This window comes from Salmo salar, chromosome 21 (assembly GCF_965601325.2).
Source record: "Salmo salar chromosome 21, fSalSal1, whole genome shotgun sequence".
Lineage (NCBI taxonomy): Eukaryota > Metazoa > Chordata > Actinopteri > Salmoniformes > Salmonidae > Salmo > Salmo salar.
Window position 1 is genome coordinate 7,873,098 of NC_138311.1, and position 25,113 is coordinate 7,898,210.

Consider the following 25,113-nt stretch of genomic DNA (forward strand, 5'->3'; position numbering starts at 1 on the left):
GCATTTTAGCAACATGAAATCTTATTAAAATCTGTTCATATACACCCCTGGAAAGAATATGACACTTAAAAAAAAAATCTGACAAGCGACCACTTAGATATGGTCGTTTTCATGAATTCTTACAATGTTAGGGAATTACGTATACTAAGGCATTTGTGAAAATTCAATAGCAATATAGAGTGCGAATGCGGCAGTGTGTTTGGACAATTAATAGACACTGCAGTAAATAAAACCAAATAAAAACATCCGTCTTGTCCAGGACCAATCAGCCAATCAGAGCTACAGTAGACCTTTATACAAACAAGCCATTTGCCACACGGGGCTGCCAACATTCACTTTGAACTGGACTGTGTGTTTACAGGCAGTTACAACAGTGCGACTTTAGATCATTAATACGCATTAGCCAAAAGCTACAATCGATTTTTGCTAATAAAATACATTTCTGCAAATATGTAAACACCACGGGAGTCCTCTTACATTTGGGAACTTTACAGTCATATTGATCAAACAACCATGAAAAGGTAGGCTCTCCCTCAGTTATACACATCAACAACAACAAGATCAACAACTAATGCTAGCAAGAGCAAGACGAGCTCAAATCTAGCTAAGAAACATTCGATAAACACCATCAAACTTTTTCATCTAGTTGGCCGTCAAAATTGCACTGATAAACGATGGGCTATTGAAGCCTACTCGTCCTTCTGTAGCTTGCCTGCCAACGCATGCTTGCCCCAACCAAGCACTCAAGCTAACTGGCTAAAGTTGGCTAGCTAGATACTTCCAGACACAAATGAGAGAACACCTCTCTGTAAATCTATGGCAGAAACCAAGGGGCTTGATTTTTCAAGCTCTCCCGGTAGATTTTGCGGTGAAGTAGTGTCCCCCCCATTTTACTCGCCGTAGCAGAGCTGGTTAGGCTATTTACATGTTAGAGACGAGCGTGCTTGGAAATTGGAGTAGATAGCCAGAGTGAATTTGTGGATGCAAGAGATATGCTAAGTGTATAACATTCATTCAAGTTGTTGCTAGCTAACCAAATGACACCTGCATCTCTAGCTGTGTATAGTCACTGAAAATCGATATGAGGGAAAAAAGTCAGTCACTCACCCAATCACTTTAAAAAAAATTATGAGACAAGGAGAGGCAGCTATTTCCGATGGCGACCTGTAATTCCGGGCAGAAACCCACCTGCTTTGAGCCTTACCTGTTTAGTTAAATATAAATATATACAATTGAAGTCGGAAGTTTAAATACACTTAGGTTGGAGTCATTAAAACTTGTTTTTCAACCACTCCAAAGATTTCTTGTTAACAAACTATAATTTTGGCAAGTCGGTTAGGACATCTACTTTGTGCATGACACAAGTAATTTTTCCAGCAATTGTTTGCAAACAGATTATTTCACTTATAATTCACTATATCACAATTCCAGTGGGTCAGAGGTTTACATACACTAAGTTGACTGTGCCTTTAAACAGCTTGGAAAATTCCAGAAATTGATGTCTTGGCTTTAGAAGCTTCTGATAGGCTAATTGACATCATTTGAGTCAATCGGAGGTGTACCTGTGGATGTATTTCAAGTTCTACCTTCAAACTCAGTGCCTTTTTGCTTGACATTATGGGAAAATCTAAAGAAATCAGCCAAGACCTCAGAAAAGAAATTGTAGGCCTCCACAAGCCTGGTTCATCCTTGGAAGCAATTTCCAAACGCCTGAAGGTACCACGTTCATCTGTACAAACAATAGTATGTAAGTATAAACACCATGGGACCACGCAGCCGTCATACCGCTCAGGAAGGAGACGCGTTCTGTCTCCTAGAGATGAACGTACTTTGGTGCGAAAAGTGCAAATCAATCCCAGAACAACAGCAAAGGACCTTGTGCAGATGCTGGAGGAAACAGGTACAAATGTATCTATATCCACAGTAAAATGAGTCCTAGCTCAACATAACCTGAAAGGCCGCTCAGCAAGGAAGAAGCCACTGCTCCAAAACAGCCATAAAAAAGCCTGACTAAAAGCCAGGTTTGCAACTGCACATGGGGACAAAGATTGTACTTTTTGGAGAAATGTCCTCTGGTCTGATGAAACAAAAATAGAACTGTTTGGCCATAATGACCATTGTTATGTTTGGAGGAAAAAGGGAGAGGCTTGCAAGCCGAAGAACACCATCCCAACCGTGAAGCACGGGGGTGGCAGCATCATGTTGTGGGGGTGCTTTGCTGCAGGAGGGACTGGTGCACTTCACAAAATAGGTGCAATCATGAGGAAGGGAAATTATGTGGATATATTAAAGCTTGGTCACAAATGGGTCTTCCAATTGGACAATGACCCCAAGCATACTTCCAAAGTTGTGGAAAAATGGCTTAAGAACAACAAAGTTGTCACAGTATCCACAGAAAATGGTGCCCCTCCTCGGCCGGGCGGCGCTCGCCGGTCGCCGTCGCCGGTCTACTAGCTGCCACCGATCTATGTTCTGTGTTCGTTGTGTTTTGTCTGTTTAAGTCCGCACCTGTTTCCGTTTCTGTAATTAGTAGGGGGGGTATTTAGTTTGTTCCTTGTGGTTTGTGTTTTGTGCGGGATTGTTTATTCGTCAGCGGGCAGGTCTGTGAACGTTTTGTGTTTTTTGCACATTTTTCCCGAGCGGATTCTCGCTAGAGGAATGTTATATTTGCCAGGCTGCGCCCCGTGCGTATCTTTGTTTTCTCGGGGTTAACTGTGTTCCCATGTGGTCTCTGGGCACACCCTATGCCCTTTTGTTACGCCGAGTGGTTTTATCGGTGAAATAAATATACCGTTCTACGGCACAACTGGACTACGTCTCCTGCGTTTGACTCTGCCTTTTCCTCCTGCTTTACGGAATCGTGACAGAATCCCGCACCAAATAAAATATGGAGTCAGCAGGAGCGGAAGCACCGTCAGTGGCCGAACAGGTGTCACAGCACTCCAACCTCCTCCACCGCCTGGGCTCAGCGATGGACCAAGTGCTGGCCAGATTGGAGAACTGGGAGAGAGGGGCTTCAATCACCAGACCAGCTCCGGTTCCTCAGCCGGCGCCTCTACAAACCCCACCTGAAGCGGGCGCGAGCGGCATCCGGATTACGCCACCGAGGGAGTTTGACGGGACAGCTACGGGATGTAAGGGGTTTTTACTACAGATTGAACTCTACCTGGCGACCGTTCGCTCCTCTCCCTCCGACAAAGAAAAGGTGAGCACCCTCGTCTCTTGTCTTACGGGTAGAGCCCTGGAATGGGCCAACGCGGTTTGGGATGGCCCAGACTCGGCTCGGGGTGACTACCCGGAGTTCACCCGCCGCTTCCGGGCGGTATTCGATCATCCCCCAGAGGGCAGGGCGGCGGGTGAGCGATTGTTTCACTTAAGACAGGGGACGAGGAGCGCTCAGGACTTCGCCCTGGAGTACAGGACTTTCGCCGCGGGGTCGGGGTGGAATGAGCGGGCCCTGATGGATTCTTATCGCTGCAGTCTCCGAGAGGATGTCCGCCGGGAGCTGGCCTGCAGGGACCACGCCATCACACTGGACCAGCTGGTGGATTTATCCATCAGACTGGACAACCTGCTGGCTGCCCGGGGACGTTCCAGTCGGGGCCTGTTCGTTCCACCTCCCAGCCCTCCTGCTCCACAGCCCATGGAGATAGGAGGAGCTGCATCAAGGAGGACCGGGGGGAGGGGCCTCTCCTGCACCCACTGCGGGCGCAGAGGACACACTGCGGACCGGTGCTGGAGGGATCCCCCGGGAGTTCGGATGGCAGGCAGAGCACTTCATCGACCCCCCAGGTGAGTCAGCACCAGCCACACCCAGAGCCCCCTGTCGACCATCTGTACATTTCAGTTTGTTTTCCTGATTTTTCCCCTCACTTCCAGTATAAGGCACTAGTCGATTCAGGTGCAGCTGGGAGTTTTATGGACCGTGGGGTCGCTAAAAGGTTAGGGATTCCCCTGGTTCAGCTGGACCACCCCTTCCCTGTGCACGCCTTAGACAGTCGACCACTAGGGTCCGGCCAAGTGGGGGAGGCTACTGTACCACTGGTTATGGCGACGTGGGGGGGTCATGTGTGTGGAACGTATCAGCCTCTTCCTCATTGACTCCCCGGCGTTTCCAGTGGTACTGGGTATCCCCTGGCTAGCCACTCACAACCCTCAGATTTCGTGGGGACAGAGGGCTCTTAAGGGGTGGTCGAGGGAGTGCTCAGGTAGATGTATAGGAGTTTCCATCGGTGCAACTACGGTGGAGAGTCCAGACCAAGTCTCTACTGTGCACATTCCCTCTGAATATGCCGATTTGGCTATCGCCTTCAGTAAGACGAAGGCGACCCAATTATCACCCCATCGACAGGGGGATTGTGCGATAAACCTCCAGGCTGACGCGTCCTTCCTAAAAGCCACGTGTATCCTCTGTCTCAGGAGGAGACAGTGGCTATGGAAACATATGTCGCTGAGTCCTTGAGACAGGGATACATTCGGCCATCTAAATCCCCTGTCTCCTCGAGCTTCTTTTTTGTGAAGAAGAAGGAGGGGGGTCTGCGCCCGTGCATTGACTATAGAGGTCTAAATTCGATCACAGTGGGGTTCAGTTACCCGCTACCTCTCATTGCTACGGCGGTGGAGTCATTTCACGGGACGTGCTTCTTCACCAAACTAGATCTCAGGAGCGCGTATAACCTGGTGCGTATCCGAGAGGGAGAAGAGTGGAAAACCGCATTTAGTACCACATCTGGCCATAATGAGTACCTCGTCATGCCGTATGGGTTGAAAAATGCTCCCGCTGTCTTCCAATCCTTTGTGGACGAGGTTCTCAGAGACATGCTCGGACAGGGTGTGGTGGTGTACATCGATGACATTCTGATCTACTCCGCCACACGCGCCGCACATGTGGCTCTGGTGCGCAAAGTGCTTGGGCGGCTGCTGGAGCATAACCTATACGTCAAGGCTGAGAAATGTGAGTTCTCCAAACGAGCAGTCTCTTTCCTGGGATATCGCATTTCCACCACAGGGGTGGTGATGGAATGTGATCACGTTACGGCCGTGCGTAATTGGCTGACCCCTACCACGGTGAAGGAGGTGCAGCGGTTCTTGGGGTTCGCCAATTATTACCGGAGGTTTATCCGGGGTTTTGGTCAGGTGGCAGCTCCCATTACCTCACTGATGAAGGGGGGTCCGGTGCGACTGCGTTGGTCGGCAGAGGCGGACAGAGCCTTCCGTCGTCTGAAGGTTCTGTTTACCGACGCTCCGGTGCTGGCGCATCCGGATCCCTCTTTGCCATTCATAGTAGAGGTGGACGCGTCCGAGGCTGGGGTCGGAGCAGTGCTGTCGCAGCGCTCGGGCGCTCCTCCGAAGCTCCGCCCCTGTGTATTATTTTCTAAGAAGCTGAGTCCGGCGGAGCGCAACTATGACGTGGGGGACAGGGAGTTGTTGGCCGTGGTCAAAGCTTTGACAGTGTGGAGACATTGGCTTGAGGGGGCACGTCACCCTTTTCTCATCTGGACCGACCACCATAACCTGGAGTACATCCGAGCAGCGAGGAGACTTAATCCTCGTCAGGCCAGGTGGGCCATGTTCTTTACGAGGTTCCAATTCACCCTTTCCTACATTCCGGGGTCTCGGAACCGGAAGGCCGACGCACTGTCGCGTCTCTACGACTCCGAGGAGCGGACCATCGATCCGACTCCCATACTCCCGGCGTCCTGTCTAGTGGCACCGGTGGTATGGGAGGTGGATGCGGACATCGAGCGGGCGGTTCAGGCAGAACCCACTCCCCCTCAATGTCCCGCGGGTCTGAAGTTCGTTCCGCTTGGTGTTCGCGATCGCCTGATCCGATGGGCTCACACTCTACCCTCCTCGGGTCATCCTGGAGTGGAACGGACAGTGCGAAGCCTGAAAGGAAAGTACTGGTGGCCCACCTTGGCTGAGGATGTAAGACACTATGTCTCTTCCTGTTCGGTGTGCGCCCAGTGCAAGGCTCCTAGGCACCTGTCTCGGGGGAAATTACAGCCCCTCCCCGTTCCACAACGACCTTGGTCTCACCTCTCGGTGGATTTCCTTACGGATCTCCCGCCATCTCAGAGGAACACTACCATCCTGGTTGTTGTGGATCGGTTCTCGAAGTCCTGCCGTCTGCTCCCATTACCCGGTCTTCCTACGGCCCTACAGACCGCGGAGGCCCTATTCACCCATGTCTTCCGGCACTACGGGGTGCCCGAGGACATCGTATCTGACCGAGGTCTCCAGTTTACTTCCAGGGTGTGGAGGTCGTTTATGGAGAGGCTGGGGGTCTCGGTCAGCCTGACCTCGGGTTTTCACCCCGAGAGTAATGGGCAGGTTGAGCGCATTAACCAGGATGTGGGCAGGTTCCTGCGGTCGTATTGCCAGGACCGGCCAGGCGAGTGGGCGAGGTTCGTGCCATGGGCCGAGATGGCCCAGAACTCTCAGCGCCACTCCTCTACTAACCTGTCACCTTTCCAGGTAGTGTTAGGTTATCAGCCGGTCCTGGTGCCCTGGCAGTAGAGCCAGACGGAGGCTCCTGCGGTGGAGGAATGGATACAGCGCTCTCAAGAGACCTGGAGGGCTGTCCAGGAATGCCTGAGGCGAGCGATAGGTCGACAGAAAGAGAGCGCTGACCGCCACCGCAGTGAGGCTCCCGTTTATAATCCGGGGGACAGAGTCTGGCTCTCGACCCAGAACCTGCCCCTCTGCCTGCCCTGCCGGAAGCTGGGTCCGCGGTTTGTGGGGCCGTTCAAAGTCCTTAGGAGAATAAACGAGGTGTGTTATAGGTTGCAACTCCCATCATACTACCGTATTAACCACTCTGGGCTAGGCGGGACGAATTCGTCCCACCTACGCACAGCCAGTGTAATCCAGTGGCGTGATTTTCAAATACCTTAAAAATCCTATTACTTCAATTTCTCAAACATATGACTATTTTACAGCAATTTAAAGACAAGACTCTCGTTAATCTAACCACACTGTCCGATTTCAAAAAGGCTTTACAACGAAAGCAAAACATTAGATTATGTCAGCAGAGTACCCAGCCAGAAATAATCAGACACCCATTTTTCAAGCTAGCATATAATGTCACAAAAACCCAGAAGACAGCTAAATGCAGCACTAACCTTTGATGATCTTCATCAGATGACAACCCTAGGACATTATGTTATACAATACATGCATGTTTTGTTCAATCAAGTTCATATTTATATCAAAAAACAGCTTTTTACATTAGCATGTGACGTTCAGAACTAGCATATCCCCCGCAAACTTCCGGGGAATTTACTAACAATTTACTAAATTACTCACGATAAACGTTCACAAAAAGCAGAACAATTATTTTAAGAATTATAGATACAGAACTCCTCTATGCACTCGATATGTCCGATTTTAAAATAGCTTTTTGGTGAAAGCACATTTTGCAATATTCTAAGTACATAGCCCAGCCATCACGGGCTAGCTATTTAGACACCCGGCAAGTTTAGCCTTCACCAAAATCAGATTTACTATAACAAAAATGTTATTACCTTTGTTGTCTTCGTCAGAATGCACTCCCAGTACTTCTACTTCAATAACAAATGTTGGTTTGGTCCCAAATAATCCATTGTTATATCCGAATAGCGGCGTTTTGTTTGTGCGTTCCAGAAACTATCCGAAATGGTAAATCAGGGTCGTGCGCATGGCGCAATTCGTGACAAAAAATGTCTAAATATTCCATTACCGTACTTCGAAGCATGTCAACCGCTGTTTAAAATCTATTTTTATGCAATTTATCTCGTAAAAAAGTGATAATATTCCGACCGGGAATCTCCTTTTCGGTAAACAGAGGAAAAATCACAAAGACGGGGGCGGCCAGTGCACGCGCCTAAGCCCACAGTCCCTTGATCGGCCACTTGAGAAAGGCGATAATGTGTTTCAGCCTGGGGCTGGAATGACGACATTCAGCTTTTTCCCGGGCTCTGAGAGCCTATTGGAGCCGTGGGAAGTGTCACGTTACCGCAGAGATCCTTTGTAATGGAATGAGATGTCAAAGAAAGACAATAAATGGTCAGACAGGCCACTTCCTGTAAAGGAATCTTCTCAGGTTTTGGCCTGCCATATGAGTTCTGTTATACTCACAGACACCATTCAAACAGTTTTAGAAACTTTGGAGTGTTTTCTATCCAAAGCCAATAATTATATGCATATTCTAGTTACTGGGCAGGAGTAGTAACCAGATTAAATCGGGTACGTTTTTTATCCAGCCGTGTCAATACTGCCCCCTACCCTCAACAGGTTAACCCCTCGTTTCATGTGTCTCTCCTCAGGCCGGTGGTAGCTGGTCCACTACAGGACGCTGAGGTGCGGGAGGTCCCTCCGCCCCCCCTGGACATCGGGGGGGCCCCGGCGTACACAGTCCGGGCCATCCTGGACTCCCGGCGTCGGGTAGGGGGCCTGCAGTACATCGTGGACTGGGAGGGGTACGGTCCGGAGGAGAGGTGCTGGGTTCCGGTGAGGGACATTTTGGATCCCACTATGCTCCAGGAGTTCCATCGTCTCCGTCCGGACCGGCCGGCGCCTCGCCCTCCGGGCCGTCCCCGAGGCCGGCGATGGCGCGCTGCGGGAGCCGCGCGTCAGGGGAGGGGTACTGTCACAGTATCCACAGAAAATGGTGTCCCTCCTCGGCCGGGCGGCGCTCGGCGGTCGTCGTCGCCGGTCTACTAGCTGCCACCGATCTATGTTCTGTGTTCGTTGTGTTTTGTCTGTTTAAGTCCGCACCTGTTTCCGTTTCTGTAATTAGTAGGGGGGGTATTTAGTTTGTTCCTTGTGGTTTGTGTTTTGCGCGGGATTGTTTATTCGTCAGCGGGCAGGTCTGTGAACGTTTTGTGTTTTTTGCACATTTTTCCCCAGCGGATTCTCGCTAGAGGAATGTTATATTTGCCGGGCTGCGCCCCGTGCGTATCTTTGTTTTCTCTGGGTTAACTGTGTTCCCGTGTGGTCTCTGGGCACACCCTATGCCCTTTTGTTACGCCGAGTGGTTTTATCGGTGAAATAAATATACCGTTCTACGGCACAACTGGACTACCTCTCCTGCGTTTGACTCTGCCTTTTCCTCCTGCCTTACGGAATCGTGACAAAAGTCAAGGTATTGGAGGGGCCATCACAAATCCCTGACCTGACCTCAATCTTATAGATCATTTGTGGGCAGAACTGAAAAAGCACATGCAAGCAAGGAGGCACAGAAAAAAAAATGTATGAAATGTATGAAATTGAATGAAATGTATGCATTCACTACTGTAAGTCGCTCCGGATAAGAGCATCTGCTAAATGACTAAAATGTAAATGTAAAATGTAAACCTGACTCAGTTACATCAGCTCTGTCAGGAGCAATGGGACAAAATTCACCCAACTTATTGTGGGAAGCTTGTGGAAGGCTACCTGAAACGTTTGACCCAAGTTAAACAATTGAAAGGTAATGCTACCAAATACTAATTGAGTGTATGTAAACTTCTGACCCACTGGGAATGTGATGAAAGAAATAAAAGCTGAAATAAATGACTGTCTCTACTATTATTCTGACATTTCACATTCTTAAAATAAAGTGGTGATTCTAACTGACCTAAGACAGGGAATCTTTACTAGGATTAAATGTCAGGAATTGTGAAAAACTGAGTTTAAATGTATTTGGCTAAGGTGTATGTTAACTTCCAACTTCAACTGTATACACACTACCGTTCAAAAGTTTGGGGTCCCTTAGAAATGTCCTTGTTTTTGAAAGAAAATAAACACATTTTGTCCATTAAAATAACATCAAATTGATCAGAAATACAGTGTAGACATTGTTAATGTCGTAAATGAAGTGAAGAGGCAACTCCGGAACACTGGTCTTCTAGGCAGAGATCCTCTGTCCAGTGTCTGTTCTTTTACCCATCTTAATCTTTTCTTTTTATTGGCTAGTCTGAGATATGTATTTTTCTTTAAAACCCTGCCTAGAAGGCCAGCATCCCGGAGTCGCATCTTCACTGTTGACGGTGAGAATGGTGTTTTGCGGGTACTATTTAATGAAGCTGCCAGTTGAGGACTTGTGAGGCATCTGTTCCTCAAACTAGACACTCTAATGTACTTGTCCTCTTGCTCAGTTATGCACCAGGGCCTCCCACTAATCTTTATATTCTGTTTAGAGCCAGTTTGTGCTGTTCTGTGAAGGGAGTAGAACACGGCGTTGCTCGAGATCTTCAGTTTCTTGGCAATTTCTCGCATGGAATAGTCTTCATTTCTCTGACCAATGACAAGTTTCAGAAGAAAGTGCTTTGTTTCTGGCCATTTTGATCCTGTAATCGAACCGTCGTTGTGGGCAAATTGTGTGCCACCCTATGGGACTTCCAATCACGGCCGGATGTGATACAGCCTGGATTCGAACCAGGGACTGTAGTGCCACCTCTTGCACTGAGATGTAGTGCCTTAGACTGCTGTGTCCATGTGTGTGTGTTAACTATTTAACTGTACTAGAATGCCTTAAAGCCTGTAAAATCATTTAATATTGGTTATCGGTATTGGTTTTTGGGGCAAGGAAAATATCGGATATCGGTATCGGTCAAAAATGTCATATCGGTGCATCACTAGTTTCTAGCTCAGTGCTTTCTGTGGTGATGGGGCAGCCAGCAGAAAATACAGAGCATATGGGTTGGCAATATTCTCTAGTTGCGCCGTGCTTGGCTCAGTGTTCTGTCACTCATGGGAACACCACTAAAATCTACAGGGAGGGCTCGAAAAATCAAGCCCCTTGGGTGCTGCCATAGATTTACATTAGAGTGCCCATCCAAGAAGGCTCAAAGTCATTGGCCACAGATCATGTTACATTTACTGTAGCTTTGCTTGAACTGATCATGTCAACATCATACTTTTAAATCTTAGCTAGCAAGCTAGACAAGCAGTCATAATCATGAATCAAGTCGACAATCTACTGGCAAATCCTTTTCAATCCTTGTCATATGAAGAGGAATTATAGATAAAATGTATCGGTGCTCATCGGCCATTGGACATAAACATTACACAACAAGTTGGAAATCACAAATTCAACAATGATTGGTTTGTAAGGAATCAGTGGCAAACTGCAAGTGTTGCAAAGCAATCACTAGCCTGCTATTCAGTGGAGAGGGTGTGTGGTTGTAAGGGCTGTCGTGAGAGAGAGTAGACCAAGGTGCAGCGGAGTTAGTGTTCATCATTGAATATTTAATAAAGAAAGAACACTATACAAACAAAACAAGAAAACTGACAGCCAAACAGTGCTGTCAGGTGCAAACACTAACAGAAACAATTACCCACAAAACCCAAAGGAAAAACATGCTCCTTATGTGTGACTCCCAATCAGCAACAACGAGCTTCAGCTGTGCCTGATTGGGAGCCACACACGGCCCAAAACAAAGAAATACAAAGTTGGATCAGCCTGTAGTGTGGTTTTCCACTTTAATTTTGAGTGTGACTCCAAATCCAGACCTCCATGGGTTGATAAATTGGATTTCCATTGATTATTTTTGTGTGATTTTGTTGTCAGCACATTCAACTATGTAAAGAAAAAAGTATTTAATAAGATTATTTCATTCATTCAGATCTAGGATGTGTTATTTTAGTGTTCCCTTTATTTTTTTTAGCAGTATATTTGCACTGAATTTAAATGGGTAATGCAATTTCTTGTTTTTATATTTACTGAGAGCCAGGCCCACACTCAGACATAATTTACAAATTAAGCATATGTGTTTAGTGAGTCCACCAGATCAGAGGTAGTAAGGATGACCAGGGTTGTTCTCTTGATAAGTGTGTGAACTGGATCATTGTCTGTCCTGCTAAGCATTGAAAATGTACCTTTGGTGTCAGGGAAAATGTATGGAGTAAAAATTACATAATTTTCTTTAGGAATGTAGTGAAGTGTCACACCCTAATCTGTTTCACCTGTCCTTGTGATTGTCTCCACCCCCTCCAGGTGTCGCTTATTTTCCCCAGTGTATTTATCCCTGTGTTTCCTGTCTCTCTGTGCCAGTTCGTCTTGTATGTTTGTCAAGTCAACCAGTGTGTTTTTTCCCGTACTCCTTTTTTCTCTACTCTTCGCTAGTCCTCCAGGTTTTGACCCTTGCCTGTTTTCTGGACTCCATTCACGCCTGCCTGACCATTCTGCTTGCCCTGACCTCGAGCCTGCCTGCCCTTAGGTACTCTGAACTGGTTTTGACCTTTTGACTGTACACAACCATTCTCTTGCCTACCCTTTTTTGGATTAATAAACATCTAAGGCTCCAACCATCTGCCTCCTGTATCTGCATCTGGGTATCACCTTGTGCCCTTATAGTGAAGTAAAAGTAAAAGTTGTCAAAAATTGAAATTACAAGGTAAAGTACCGATACCCCAAAAAACTACATAAGTAGTACTTTAAAGTATTTTTACTTAATTACTTTACACCACTGAAAATAACCAGTAGTCTACCTAAATCATGAAAATAATGTGTCATCACACATAGCATGCATATGGTATGGTAACCATGAACTTTCTCATAATATCATAACCATCGTGTCAAATTTGGTCCATGTCAATATTTATCAATTGTCCACTGTTACTACATGAAAATATAATACAGATGCATGTAACACATTGGTAACACTTTATAATAACTTTTTACAAGCCAATAATAGATCATTTATAAGGCATGTGTTAATGACTTACACATGTTACACAAATCATTAACACGTCATATAAATGATGCTCGGGGGGGTTGGGTTGTGCATTAAGACACATTTCTGTTTCATAACTTAATGGACAATAAAGTACATCTTAGATTATATTAATATTATTATACAGTGCTACAAACACATCTAAAATAGTCAACCAATGTGACTAGTGGTCTTGCAAACCCATACAACATTCTGTCTTGTCTAGACCAGGGCTCTCCAACTCTGTTCCTGGAGAGCTACCGTCCTGTAGGTTTTCGCTCCAACACTAATCTAGTGCACCTGATTCCAATAATTAGCTTGTTGATAAGCTGAATCAAGTTATTTACAACTGGGTTTGGAGCAAAAACCTACAGTAGGGTAGCTTTCCAGACACAGGGCTGGGGAGTCCTGATCTAGACTATGACCTTATTGAACTCACCAGTCTCTTTTTTGGGAGACACCTCTGGTTGTTGTCGGGTCACCGGGGGCTGCTGAATCGGGCGTGACGACGGAGGGGTAGTCTGGAGAAAGACGTTAAAACAGCATTGAAAAACAAACATAAAAATATATCCAGCTGAGCTCCAAAGAGAAAAAAACGTGCATATTGATCCCACATGAGTATTTGTAGATCTTTAACAAAGAAAACCATGTTATGTTCATGTTTTTGTTGTTATGGGGTAATAATATGACCTAATATGACCATAAAAATACATCCAGCTCCAAGGACAACTAAAAGTTGGCTTCCCAACTGGCATATCATTAAATGGGTATTTGTACAGTACTTCCCTAACAAAAAACAATGACTTGTAAAGAGATTATGTTGATGTTTTAGGACATGTTTGTGGTAATCATACATTCTAATTTTCAGAAGTTGTGGTACAAAGTTGTCACTCAAATACTCAAAGTTGGCTTCCTAACTTCCATGATATTGCCAAATAGCTAGCTTATTTGTAGTTCTCAAACAAAGAAAACAATGACATTTAAGGAGTTTTGAGTTTGCAAGAAAGGCATTTCACTTTCGACATTAAAACTTGAAACTATATAGTGGGGTCCAAAATTATTGACACCCTTGGTAAAGATGGGCAATAATGACTGTATAAAATAAACAATTCAAATTCTGAGCTTAAAAAATGGGAAACGTATATTATTTTATAGTAATACAATTGCTCAGAGAAAGATTTTGTAATGTTTTTTAAATTTTTTTAAAGGTAGTGGTCAAAATTATTGACACCTCGAAAGATTCTTATAAAGTAGTCAAAAGTTTAGTATTTCATCCCATATTCCTAGCACACAATTAACTACATCAAGCGTGTGATGCATTTGCAGTTTGTTTCGGTTGTGTTTCAGATTATTTTGTTCCCAATAGAAATTAATGGTAAATAATGTATTGTGTCATTTTGGAGTCACTTTTATTGTAAATAATAATATAATATGTTTTAAACACTTCTGCATTAATGTGGATGCTACCAAGATTACGGATAATCCTGAACAAATCGTAAATAACGATGAGTGAGAAAGTTACAGAGGGTCAAAGATCATAACACCAAGACATGCTAACCTCTCACCATTACCAATAACAGGGGAGATTAGCCTTGGGGGTATGATGTCAATCATTTCAGACTCCACTGTATGTACTATATGTTTTGTGTTTTATTTTTGTTATGGAGTAATCATACGTGCTAATTGTTGGCAGACTAGCACAGTGCTAATGGTTGGCAGACTAGCACAGACTAGACCATTATATAATTTCCTCTCGGGCTAGCTTACCCTAAACAAATTAATACCGATGACCAAACAAACACACTCTCTCTTCCCCTCTGTGAGGTAGTCTCTACAGTGGTGTTGCAAAGAGCTGTGATGGTGGCGCCAAGTTTATGGGCGCCCATTATGAATATACAAAAGTGAGTTTGTCCAGTGAGCGAGATGGTGGGTGTACGTTCTCCCACTGGGAGCGGATGGGATTGCGACAAGCATCAGGTATTTCGGTTGGGAGGAACATGTCTGGCAACAGGAATGTGACCCGTTTTGGGCTCCAGCTCTTAAGATAGTGGTCAGAGAATAGAGTGGAGGAGCTGGTGTGTGTGTGTGCACATGTTTCAGTGTGTGTGTGAGTGTGTGTCTGGGTGTCCGCGTATCTGTGTGTGTGTGTGTTGGGGAGTAGAGACAAGGAAGGACTGTCAAAGATCTGTCATCACTGCTAGCGCTCTACAGATGGGACAATCTGCAGGGGGGAAGAGGGGAGGCCATTCCAGACTCACCCCCCTCAGTGAGAGGAAGATAACACCTAACACCCCTGTTTTCTAAGCTCATTCTTCACCAGGTGACACGCCTCATATTGTCACCTGTGGAATCTGAGAGGGGAGCACTGGGTGGGACAGATGAATGGATAGATGGATGGAGGGGGGCAATTTGAAATAAAAAGTATGGAATTCTTCACAAAATTAAGCAGTTTCCTCTATGGGCAAACATTCTCACTTTTGTAGGGCCTGAAGTTGACTGTGTGAAGAATTTGACTCGTGACTGTTATATGACAGATCCAAGGGGATATATATAATAAAACAGACCTGCACATATACTCCCATGCATTCATCCTTTCTGAGAGGTGGGAGTGAAGAGGGTGGGGACAGACGAGGCACTGGGTGGTGATAGATTTGAAAAACACAACTTAATTTAACCATCCAATTTTGCCCGATGCAGATTGAAACTTGTCTGCTATACATTCTCTGAACAAAACTATTTAGGCCACAAAGCTGATGCAACAAGGTAAAGCTGGCACAAGGACCAGATTCACACACCGAATACACCCATGCCTAATCCCGTACTCCACATGAGATTCGAGACACAATTGTGTGAGAAATGTAATGAAATAAGAAGTCTGTTTACTTCACTGTCACGGGCTGAGTCTTAAAAGAAAACAAATCTCACACAATATTAAATTATACGCACTTTCACCCAGACAACTGCGTAATGGGAGTTTGCAAGTTTTCTTAAGCTTGACGGTAGGTAACTCATCCTACCAAAAATGATTTAACTCTCAAGTGTTTGAGTGGCAGCTTTAATAAAATCTGCACTGTAGTAAACCTGTATGTCAACATCACATCCAGCACAGTTACAAGCCCTTTAATGGAGTAGAAACGATGTTGTCGCTTTTTTCTGCAGTGCGGATTTGAGTGAAATCCTGCCCTTAGTCCACTGTGTAACGATGACAACTCACAAGTCCTTCAATCACACACAAATCCGCCATCAGTCTCACAACAGAAAGTTTCCTCAGATAACTGTCTGCGTTTCCTTCTTTGCTTTCCCAAGCATGAGTGGGAGTCAGACAGGCTAAAGTCAAAGTCAACGGTATGTTGGGTAACAGCTGTTCCATACGATGCTAATAAACACGTCGGGTGGATGGAAAGCCCGTGTGAAGTGGCACAAGGCTTCAAAGCCGGCCTGTGCACCTGGAGCCCTGTGACAAGGACTGGCAGGCCAAAGACAGGCCAACTTTCTCTTTCCGTTACCTTCCTATTCCTGTTCTCTCAACTTTTAAGTCTGATTGAGAAACCAGTCAAAATAACAAAACAGGAACCTTGGCGATATTATCGCCCTGAGCTGGATCAGACACATCTGGCTGTCTACCTAGTCTTCTACTGTAATTGGACCGGCGTACCCCGACAGTGCTGTTGTATGGAGGCTCGAGGTTGTGCTGCAACATTTGCTTGTTGTAGAGGGTATTGTAATATCATAAAATGCATGGTCCACGTCTGTGTGTTTGTGTGGGGGGGTGATGCTCGTGTTAGTTTAGGACATTGTCCAGGTGATAACCCACATCCGGTTTGGAGCGAGCAGTCGCACTACGCTTCGCTCCACAGGTAATATTACACTTCACTACATTACAACGGCTTGATTTGTTTGATCTGAGCAACCTTCTTAGCTAGCTACATAGCCGTCTTTGTATCAAAGATAATTGTGTAGTTTAGAGTAAATAGAGTAATTATCGAGGCTAGCTATCTTCGTCCTCCTAACGTAGTCAACACCGCTAGCTGCTAGCTAGCTAGTCATCACTGCTAGCTAGCCAACTTCTACCGACTAGCAGCACTGTAGAAACTATTACATTACAACGTAACGACTTGATTAGTGTGGTGTTAGTGTTAGTTAGCCAGCTACATAGTTGTCTTTGCTGTCTCTGTATCTAAGATAATTGTGTAGTTTGAGTAATTAACGAGGTGAACTAGCCAGCCGCGACGCGACGCCAGACTTAGTCAACCCACCTGGTCATCATTAACCCACTGCTAGCTAGCTAGCCAACCGTTACCGACTAGCAGCGCTGTAGATACTAATACTTTACAACGGAACGATTTGACTAGTGCAGTGTTAGCTAGCTAGCTACTTAGTTGTCTTTGTCATAGCTTGATAATTGTGTAGTTTAGTAATTATCGAGGTTAGCTAGCCAGCCATCGAGGTTAGCTAGCCAGCTATTTCCGTCCCCCGCGACGCCATTTTTCCTAACCCAGCCAACTATTACCGACGAGCAGCATTGTAGAAACTAAATACATTACAAGGAACGTCTTGATTAGTGTTATGTTAGCTAGCTAGCTACAAAGTTGCTTTGTATCATGACAAGGTGTAGTACTGAAACTATCGAGGTTACCTAGCCAGCTACACGTTCAAAGTCAACAACGCAGCCACTGCTAGCTAGCCTACTCCACCAGCCAGCAGTACTGTATCATTTTCGTCATTTTAGTCAATAAGATTTTTGCAACGTAAGCTTAACTTTCTGAACATTCGAGACGTGTAGTCCACTTGTCATTCCAATCTCCTTTGCATTAGCGTAGCCTCTTCTGTAGCTTGTCTACTATGTGTCTGTCTATCCCTGTTCTCTCCCCTCTGCACAGGCCATACAAACGCTCCACACCGCGTGGCCGCTGCCACTCTAACCTGGTGGTCCCAGCGCGCACGACCCACGTGGAGTTCCAGGTCTCCGGCAGCCTCTGGAACTGCCGGTCTGCGGCCAACAAGGCTGAGTTCATCTCAGCCTATGCTACCCTCCAGTCCCTAGACTTCCTGGCGCTGACGGAAACATGGATTACCACAGATAACACTGCTACTCCTACTGCTCTCTCCTCGTCTGCCCACGTGTTCTCGCATACCCCTAGAGCATCGAGCCAGCGGGGTGGTGGCACTGGAATCCTCATCTCTCCCAAGTGGACATTCTCTCTTTCTCCCCTGACCCATCTGTCTATCTCCTCATTTGAATTCCATGCTGTCCCAGTTACCAGCCCTTTCAAGCTTAACATCCTTATCATTTATCGCCCTCCAGGTTCCCTTGGAGAGTTCATCAATGAGCTTGACGCCTTGATAAGTTCCTTTCCTGAGGATGGCTCACCTCTCACAGTTCTGGGTGACTTTAACCTCCCCACGTCTACCTTTGACTCATTCCTCTCTGTCTCCTTCTTTCCACTCCTCTCCTCTTTTGACCTCACCCTCTCACCTTCCCCCCCTACTCACAAGGCAGGCAATACGCTTGACCTCATCTTTACTAGATGCTGTTCTTCCACTAATCTCATTGCAACTCCCCTCCAAGTCTCCGACCACTACCTTGTATCCTTTTCCCTCTCGCTCTCATCCAACACTTCTCACTCTGCCCCTACTCGGATGGTATTGCGCCGTCCCAACCTTCGCTCTCTCTCTCCCGCTACTCTCTCCTCTTCCATCCTATCATCTCTTCCCTCTGCTCAAACCTTCTCCAACCTATCTCCTGATTCTGCCTCCTCAACCCTCCTCTCCTCCCTCTCTGCATCCTTTGATTTCCTCTGTCCCCTATCCTCCAGGCCGGCTCGGTCCTCCCCTCCTGCTCCGTGGCTCGACGACTCACTGCGAGCTCACAGAACAGGGCTCCGGGCAGCCGAGCGGAAATGGAGGAAAACTCGCCTCCCTGCGGACCTGGCATCCTTTCACTCCCTCCTCTCTACATTTTCCTCTTCTGTCTCTGCTGCTAAAGCCACTTTCTACCACTCTAAACTCTAAGCATCTGCCTCTAACCCTAGGAAGCTCTTTGCTACCTTCTCCTCCCTCCTGAATCCTCCTCCCCCTCCCCCCCCTCCTCCCTTTCTGCGGATGACTTCGTCAACCATTTTGAAAAGAAGGTTGACGACATCCGATCCTCGTTTGCTAAGTCAAACGACACCGCTGGTCCTGCTCACACTGCCCTACCCTGTGCTTTGACCTCTTTCTCCCCTCTCTCTCCAGATGAAATCTCGCGTCTTGTGATGGCCGGCCGCCCAACAACCTGCCCACTTGACCCTATCCCCTCCTCTCTTCTCCAGACCATTTCCGGAGACCTTCTCCCCTACCTCACTTCGCTCATCAACTCATCCTTGACCGCTGGCTACGTCCCTTCCGTCTTCAAGAGAGCGAGAGTTGCACCCCTTCTGAAAAAACCTACACTCGATCCCTCCGATGTCAACAACTACAGACCAGTATCCCTTCTTTCCTTTCTCTCCAAAACTCTTGAACGTGCCGTCCTTGGCCAGCTCTCTTGCTATCTCTCTCAGAATGACCTTCTTGATCCTAATCAGTCAGGTTTCAAGACTGGGCATTCAACTGAGACTGCTCTTCTCTGTGTCACGGAGGCTCTCCGCACTGCTAAAGCTAACTCTCTCTCCTCTGCTCTCATCCTTCTAGACCTATCTGCTGCCTTTGATACTGTGAACCATCAGATCCTCCTCTCCACCCTCTCCGAGCTGGGCATCTCCGGCGCGGCCCACGCTTGGATTGCGTCCTACCTGACAGGTCGCTCCTACCAGGTGGCGTGGCGAGAATCTGTCTCCGCACCACGTGCTCTCACCACTGGTGTCCCCCAGGGCTCTGTTCTAGGCCCTCTCCTATTCTCGCTATACACCAAGTCACTTGGCTCTGTCATATCCTCACATGGTCTCTCATATCAATTGCTATGCTGATGACACACAATTAATCTTCTCCTTTCCCCCTTCTGACAACCAGGTGGCGAATCGCATCTCTGCATGTCTGGCAGACATATCAGTGTGGATGACGGATCACCACCTCAAGATGAACCTCGGCAAGACGGTGCTGCTCTTCCTCCCGGGGAAGGACTGCCCGTTCCATGATCTCGCCATCACGGTTGACAACTCCCTTGTGTCCTCCTCCCAGAGTGCTAAGAGCCTCGGCGTGACCCTGGACAACACCCTGTCGTTCTCCACTAACATCAAGGCGGTGACCCGATCCTGTAGGTTCATGCTCTACAACATTCGCAGAGTACGACCCTGCCTCACACAGGAAGCGGCGCAGGTCCTAATCCAGGCACTTGTCATCTCCCGTCTGGATTACTGCAACTCGTTGTTGGCTGGGCTCCCTGCCTGTGCCATTAAACCCCTACAACTCATCCAGAACGCCGCAGCCCGTCTGGTGTTCAACCTTCCCAAGTTCTCTCACGTCACCCCACTCCTCCGCTCTCTCCACTGGCTTCCAGTCGAAGCTCGCATCCGCTACAAGACCATGGTGCTTGCCTACGGAGCTGTGAGGGGAACGGCACCTCCGGACCTTCAGGCTCTGATCAGGCCCTACACCCAAACAAGGGCACTGCGTTCATCCACCTCTGGCCTGCTCACCTCCCTACCTCTGAGGAAGCACAGTTCCCGCTCAGCCCAGTCAAAACTGTTCGCTGCTCTGGCACCCCAATGGTGGAACAAGCTCCCTCACGACGCCAGGACAGCGGAGTCAATCACCACCTTCCGGAGACACCTGAAACCCCACCTCTTTAAGGAATACCTGGGACAGGATAAAGTAATCCTTCTACCCCCCCCCCCTTAAAAGATTTAGATGCACTATTGTAAAGTGGTTGTTCCACTGGATATTATAAGGTGAATGCACCAATTTGTAAGTCGCTCTGGATAAGAGCGTCTGCTAAATGACGTAAATGTAAATGTAAATGTAAACCGGCCATATACATTCCCCACTATCCACCCCCTCCCCATACAGCTCCCTACAGTTTGAAATAGCCAGATAACTCGGTTTCCATGTTGACCATATGTTTAAAGTACATGACTGTGGATGGTTGCATCTCAAATGGCACCCTATTCTCAACATACAGTAGTGCACTATAGTAGTGAATAGGGTGCCATTTGAATAGCGTGACCTACATAGTTTTACAGAGTTCCCTACATCCCTACTAAATTATGCATAGTCACTTTAATAACTCTACCTACATGTACATATTACCTCAATTACCTCGACTAACCAGTGCCCCCGCACATTGGGGGCACTGTACCGGTACCCCCTGTATATAGCCTCGAAATTGTTATTTTACTGCTGCTCATTAATTATTTGGTACTTTTATTTCTTACTTTTTTTAGGTATTTTCTTAAAACTGCATTATTGATTAAGGGCTTGTATGTAAGCATTTCACTGTTGTTTTCAGTGCATGTGACAAATACAATTTAATTTTATTTGTGTCCGCCACTCACGAGAAGGGAGTGAAGTCCTGACACATCAAAAGGTGAAAAATTCACATGCTTGTGGGTGAACGCCAACATATACAGATAAAATGGATTTCAGGGCACGTACCGTAACTGTTGGTCTGTCGTCCTCAACCCACACATATTTTTGTACCTCCGCGTCCCATTTGAAAGTACCCTATGGGGAGACAAAGGAGGCACTACAATTGTGCGTAAAAATATAAACGCAACATACAACAATTTCAAAGATTTTACTGCGTTATAAGGAAATCAGTCAATTGTAATTCATTAGGCCGTAATGTATGGATTTCACATGACTGGGAATACAGATATGCATCTGTTGGTCATAGATACCTTAAAAAAAAGGTAGGGTTATTGATCAGAAAACCAGTCAGTATCTGGTGTTACCACAATTTGCCTCATGCAGCAGGACATATCTCCTTCGCATAGAGTTGATCAGGCTGTTGATTGTGGCCTGTGGAATGTTGTCCCACTCCTCTTCAATGGCTGTGTGACATTGCTGGATATTGACGGGAACTGGAACATGCTGTCGTATACATCAATCCAGAGCATCCAAAACATGCTCAATGGGTGACATGTATGGTGAGAATGCAGGCCATGGCAGAACTGAGCCATTTTCAGCTTGCAGGAATTGTGTACAGATCCTTGAGGAATGGGGCCGGGCATTATCTTTCTGAAACATGAGGTGATGGCAGCGGATTTTTTTATGTATTTCACTTTTATTTAACCAGGTAGGCCAGTTGAGAACAAGTTCTCATTTACAACTGCGACCTGGCCAAGATAAAGCAAAGCAGTGCGACAAAAACAACAACACAGAGTTACACATAAACAAACGTACAGTCAATAACACAAAATAAAATAAAAAATTATGAATGGCACGATGAATGGATAAATGGCACGACAATGGGCCTCAGGATCTCGTCAAGGTATCTCTGTACAGTCAAATTGCCATCAATAAAATGCAATTGTTTTTGTTGTCCCTTGCAAATGCCTGCCCATACCATAACCCCACCAGGGGGCTGTTTACAACGTTGACATCAGCAAACCGCTTGCCCACATGACGCCATACACGTGTTCTGCGGTTGTGAGGCCAGTTGAATGTACTGCCAAATTCTCTAAAAGGATGTTGGAGGCGGCTTACGGTAGAGAAATTAACATTACATTTTCTGGCAGCAGCTCTGGTGGACATTCCTGCAGTCAGCATGCCAATTGCACGCTCCCTCAAAACTTGAGACATCTGTGGCATTGTGTTGTGTGACAAAACTGCACATTTTAGAGTGGCCTTTTATTGTCCACAGCAAAAGGTGCACCTGTGTAATGATCATGCTGTTTAATCAGCGTCTTGATATGCCACACCTGTCAGGTGGATGGATTACATAGGCAAAGGAGAAATGCTCACTAACAGGGATGTAAACAAACTTGTGCACAAAATTTGAGAGAAATATGCTTTTTGGACGTGTGGCACATTTCTGGGATCTTTTATTTCCGCTCATGAAATCAACACTTTACATGTTGCGTTTATATTTTTGTTCAGTGTAGTAAAAACCCATCATGTGGCGACATTACCAAACCTACAACCAGTACATAGCCAAGCCTTGCTGCTCAAACTCTGTGACCTTTGAAATGTCACAGATAACCTGGTTTTAACCTTAATTTTAACACAAAAATGTCAAACGATCATACCGGGCCTTTCTTCTTCCCGTCCAGTTTCCCTTCCACATCGCCACTTCCGCCATCTCCTGAAGCCTGGGCGGGGAGAGACCAGAGGTGTATTCATTAGTGCAAACCCGTAGCAAAATGTTTTGCAATGAAAAACTAGTGTTTCTTCAGGTAGGTCCCTTCCGATTTCAGCCCCTTTGCTTCTGTTTGGTTCCTATTGTTCCCTCTAAGTTCCCTCTAAGTTTAAGCCTCCCCATATCCTGCTAAGGCAACAACTGTATAAGCGCTACGCTGCGCCACCTATGTTAATGTATGGGTGGGCGGGTCAAGGGTCACTTACCACATCCGAGTCGTCCCCTTCCTCCTCACACTGTCTTTCAGCAGCCCGGGGGTTTCCAACAACCCTCAGCTCCCCAATCACCCCCTATGAAGGAAAACACACACAGGCAAGCGCATATACGCAGGCAGACACAGACACACAGTTGTCAATACATGGCCTTTGATGTCTGGTGTCTGTATGTGTGTGGGGTGATATAAAACAAGGCATGTTGCGGTGCTGCTGCACAGCTGGTCCTACACCTGTACACGTTTGCTCTAAACATAAACAAACATAAATCAAAAAATATATCTTCCCTCTGAAGTCCTGTGTCTTCAAACATGTGTACCTGATCTGTGTGGTGGATTTGTTGTGGAACTCCCCCCTCGTTGAAGAAGCTGAGGGGTTTATTACAGTTGTCCCAGTGGTGAGCAATGAAATGGACGCATGTGATATGACACTCTCCTCTTCCACGGCCCCAGTCCATCAAACTCGCCACCACAGGAGCTTCTTTCAATGTCTCGCATTAATAGCATCTTATCAAGTCAATCAAAAAGCCAATCATGTGATTCAGGGGAATTTGCTTTTAACATGTTTTAAACGGATAAAAGCTCTAGTTCTGAAGAGCTTCTCTTTCGATGAATGCCCACAAATGTGTTCACGAGCCTTCAAAGTCCCTAAATAGCTGTCAAATATATTTATTTCATTGATTTTATGAGGAGCTGAGTCTGTACACCCTATGTGCCTTTTCGTTTTCCACTGTTACTTCCAGGCCTGGGAGCAGGTACTATCTTACCCTATCATAACCAAAAATAACAGGTTATATTACTCTGTTATTTATGTTTCTGTTGTCATTTGAGTATGTGTAAATGAACAATGTATAGCTTTAAAATATGTTAAAACTATCATGTCAATCTCATGGACTATCGACACATTTGACTTAAGTGGTTACATGTCTCTGGCCTGTACCTCCTCAGTGCAGGCATAAGGGTTCAACACCATGCGTTGAGTCAACAGATAATGCAATGATAAGTGTCTGAACTCGGGCAATGCCTGGGGTCTATGTAAACAACCATTGTTTGCCTCAGCTGTCTCTAAGAACTGTCTTTAAAAAGATGAAAACCTCCCTTCCACACAGCTTGGAGAAAAGAAAAGAGGCAATGCCCTGACATTTGGCCAAACCCCTTTGTCTAAATCCCCTCATTTGGTCTTGTCAAGATAGGACAGACCAACTGAGCTGTCTTGAACCCAAATGAGAGCTATTTGGGATTCTGCTCTGAGCATTCCGAGGCCCTGAGGTGTACTTTGCTTGAAGACATGCCCAGAAAATGCCCAGCAAAAACAGTCAACAGTGGGTAGAACTACACACATTCCCATATTTTAAAGGCCATGCCATGGACATAAAATGAACCCATGTCCGTCAGTCTTTTTCTATGTCTATCTCTGGGTTAATACGCACAAAAAGACAACTCCCTTGAGTTGAGGTTTTTGTATTGTCCGTTCATACTTTATTGGAATAAAGATAGAGGCTGAGTCACTGGCCTACTGGTGTTCTTCCATGCCGTCCATGGGAGGGGTGCGTCACTTGAGTGGGTTGAGTCACTGACGTGGTCTTCCTGTCTGGGTTGGCGCCCCCCCCCCCCCCCCCCCCCTTGGGTTGTGCCATGGCGGAGATCGTTGTGGGCTATACTCGGCCTTGTCTTAGGACGGTAAGTTGGTGGTTGGAGACATCCCTCTAGTGGTGTGGGGGCTGTGCTTTGGCAAAGTGGGTGGGGTTATATCCTGCCTGTTTGGCCCTGTCCGGGGGTATCATCGGATGGGGCCACAGTGTCTTCTGATCCCTCCTGTCTCAGCCTCCAGTATTTATGCTGCAGTAGTTTATGTGTCGGGGGGCTAGGGTCAGTCTGTTACATCTGGAGTATTTCTCTTGTCTTATCCGGTGTCCTGTGTGTATTTAAATATGCTCTCTCTAATTCTCTCT

The 25,113-nt window shown here is 46.4% G+C and overlaps 1 protein-coding gene across 2 annotated transcripts in view; it reads right to left on the reverse strand.

The window, feature by feature from the left end:
- The window catches only part of LOC106581675 (uncharacterized), a 210,731-nt gene that overhangs the window by 62,613 nt on the left and 123,005 nt on the right, over positions 1 to 25,113 (reverse strand). For both annotated transcript variants that reach the window (XM_014163884.3, XM_014163883.3), the window contains 4 exons: positions 23,157 to 23,240; positions 22,841 to 22,903; positions 21,246 to 21,314; positions 13,117 to 13,198 (listed from right to left, as the gene is read on the reverse strand). In XM_014163884.3, the coding sequence (XP_014019359.1) occupies positions 13,117 to 13,198; positions 21,246 to 21,314; positions 22,841 to 22,903; positions 23,157 to 23,240 (298 nt within the window). The remainder of the gene's footprint in view (positions 1 to 13,116; positions 13,199 to 21,245; positions 21,315 to 22,840; positions 22,904 to 23,156; positions 23,241 to 25,113) is intronic.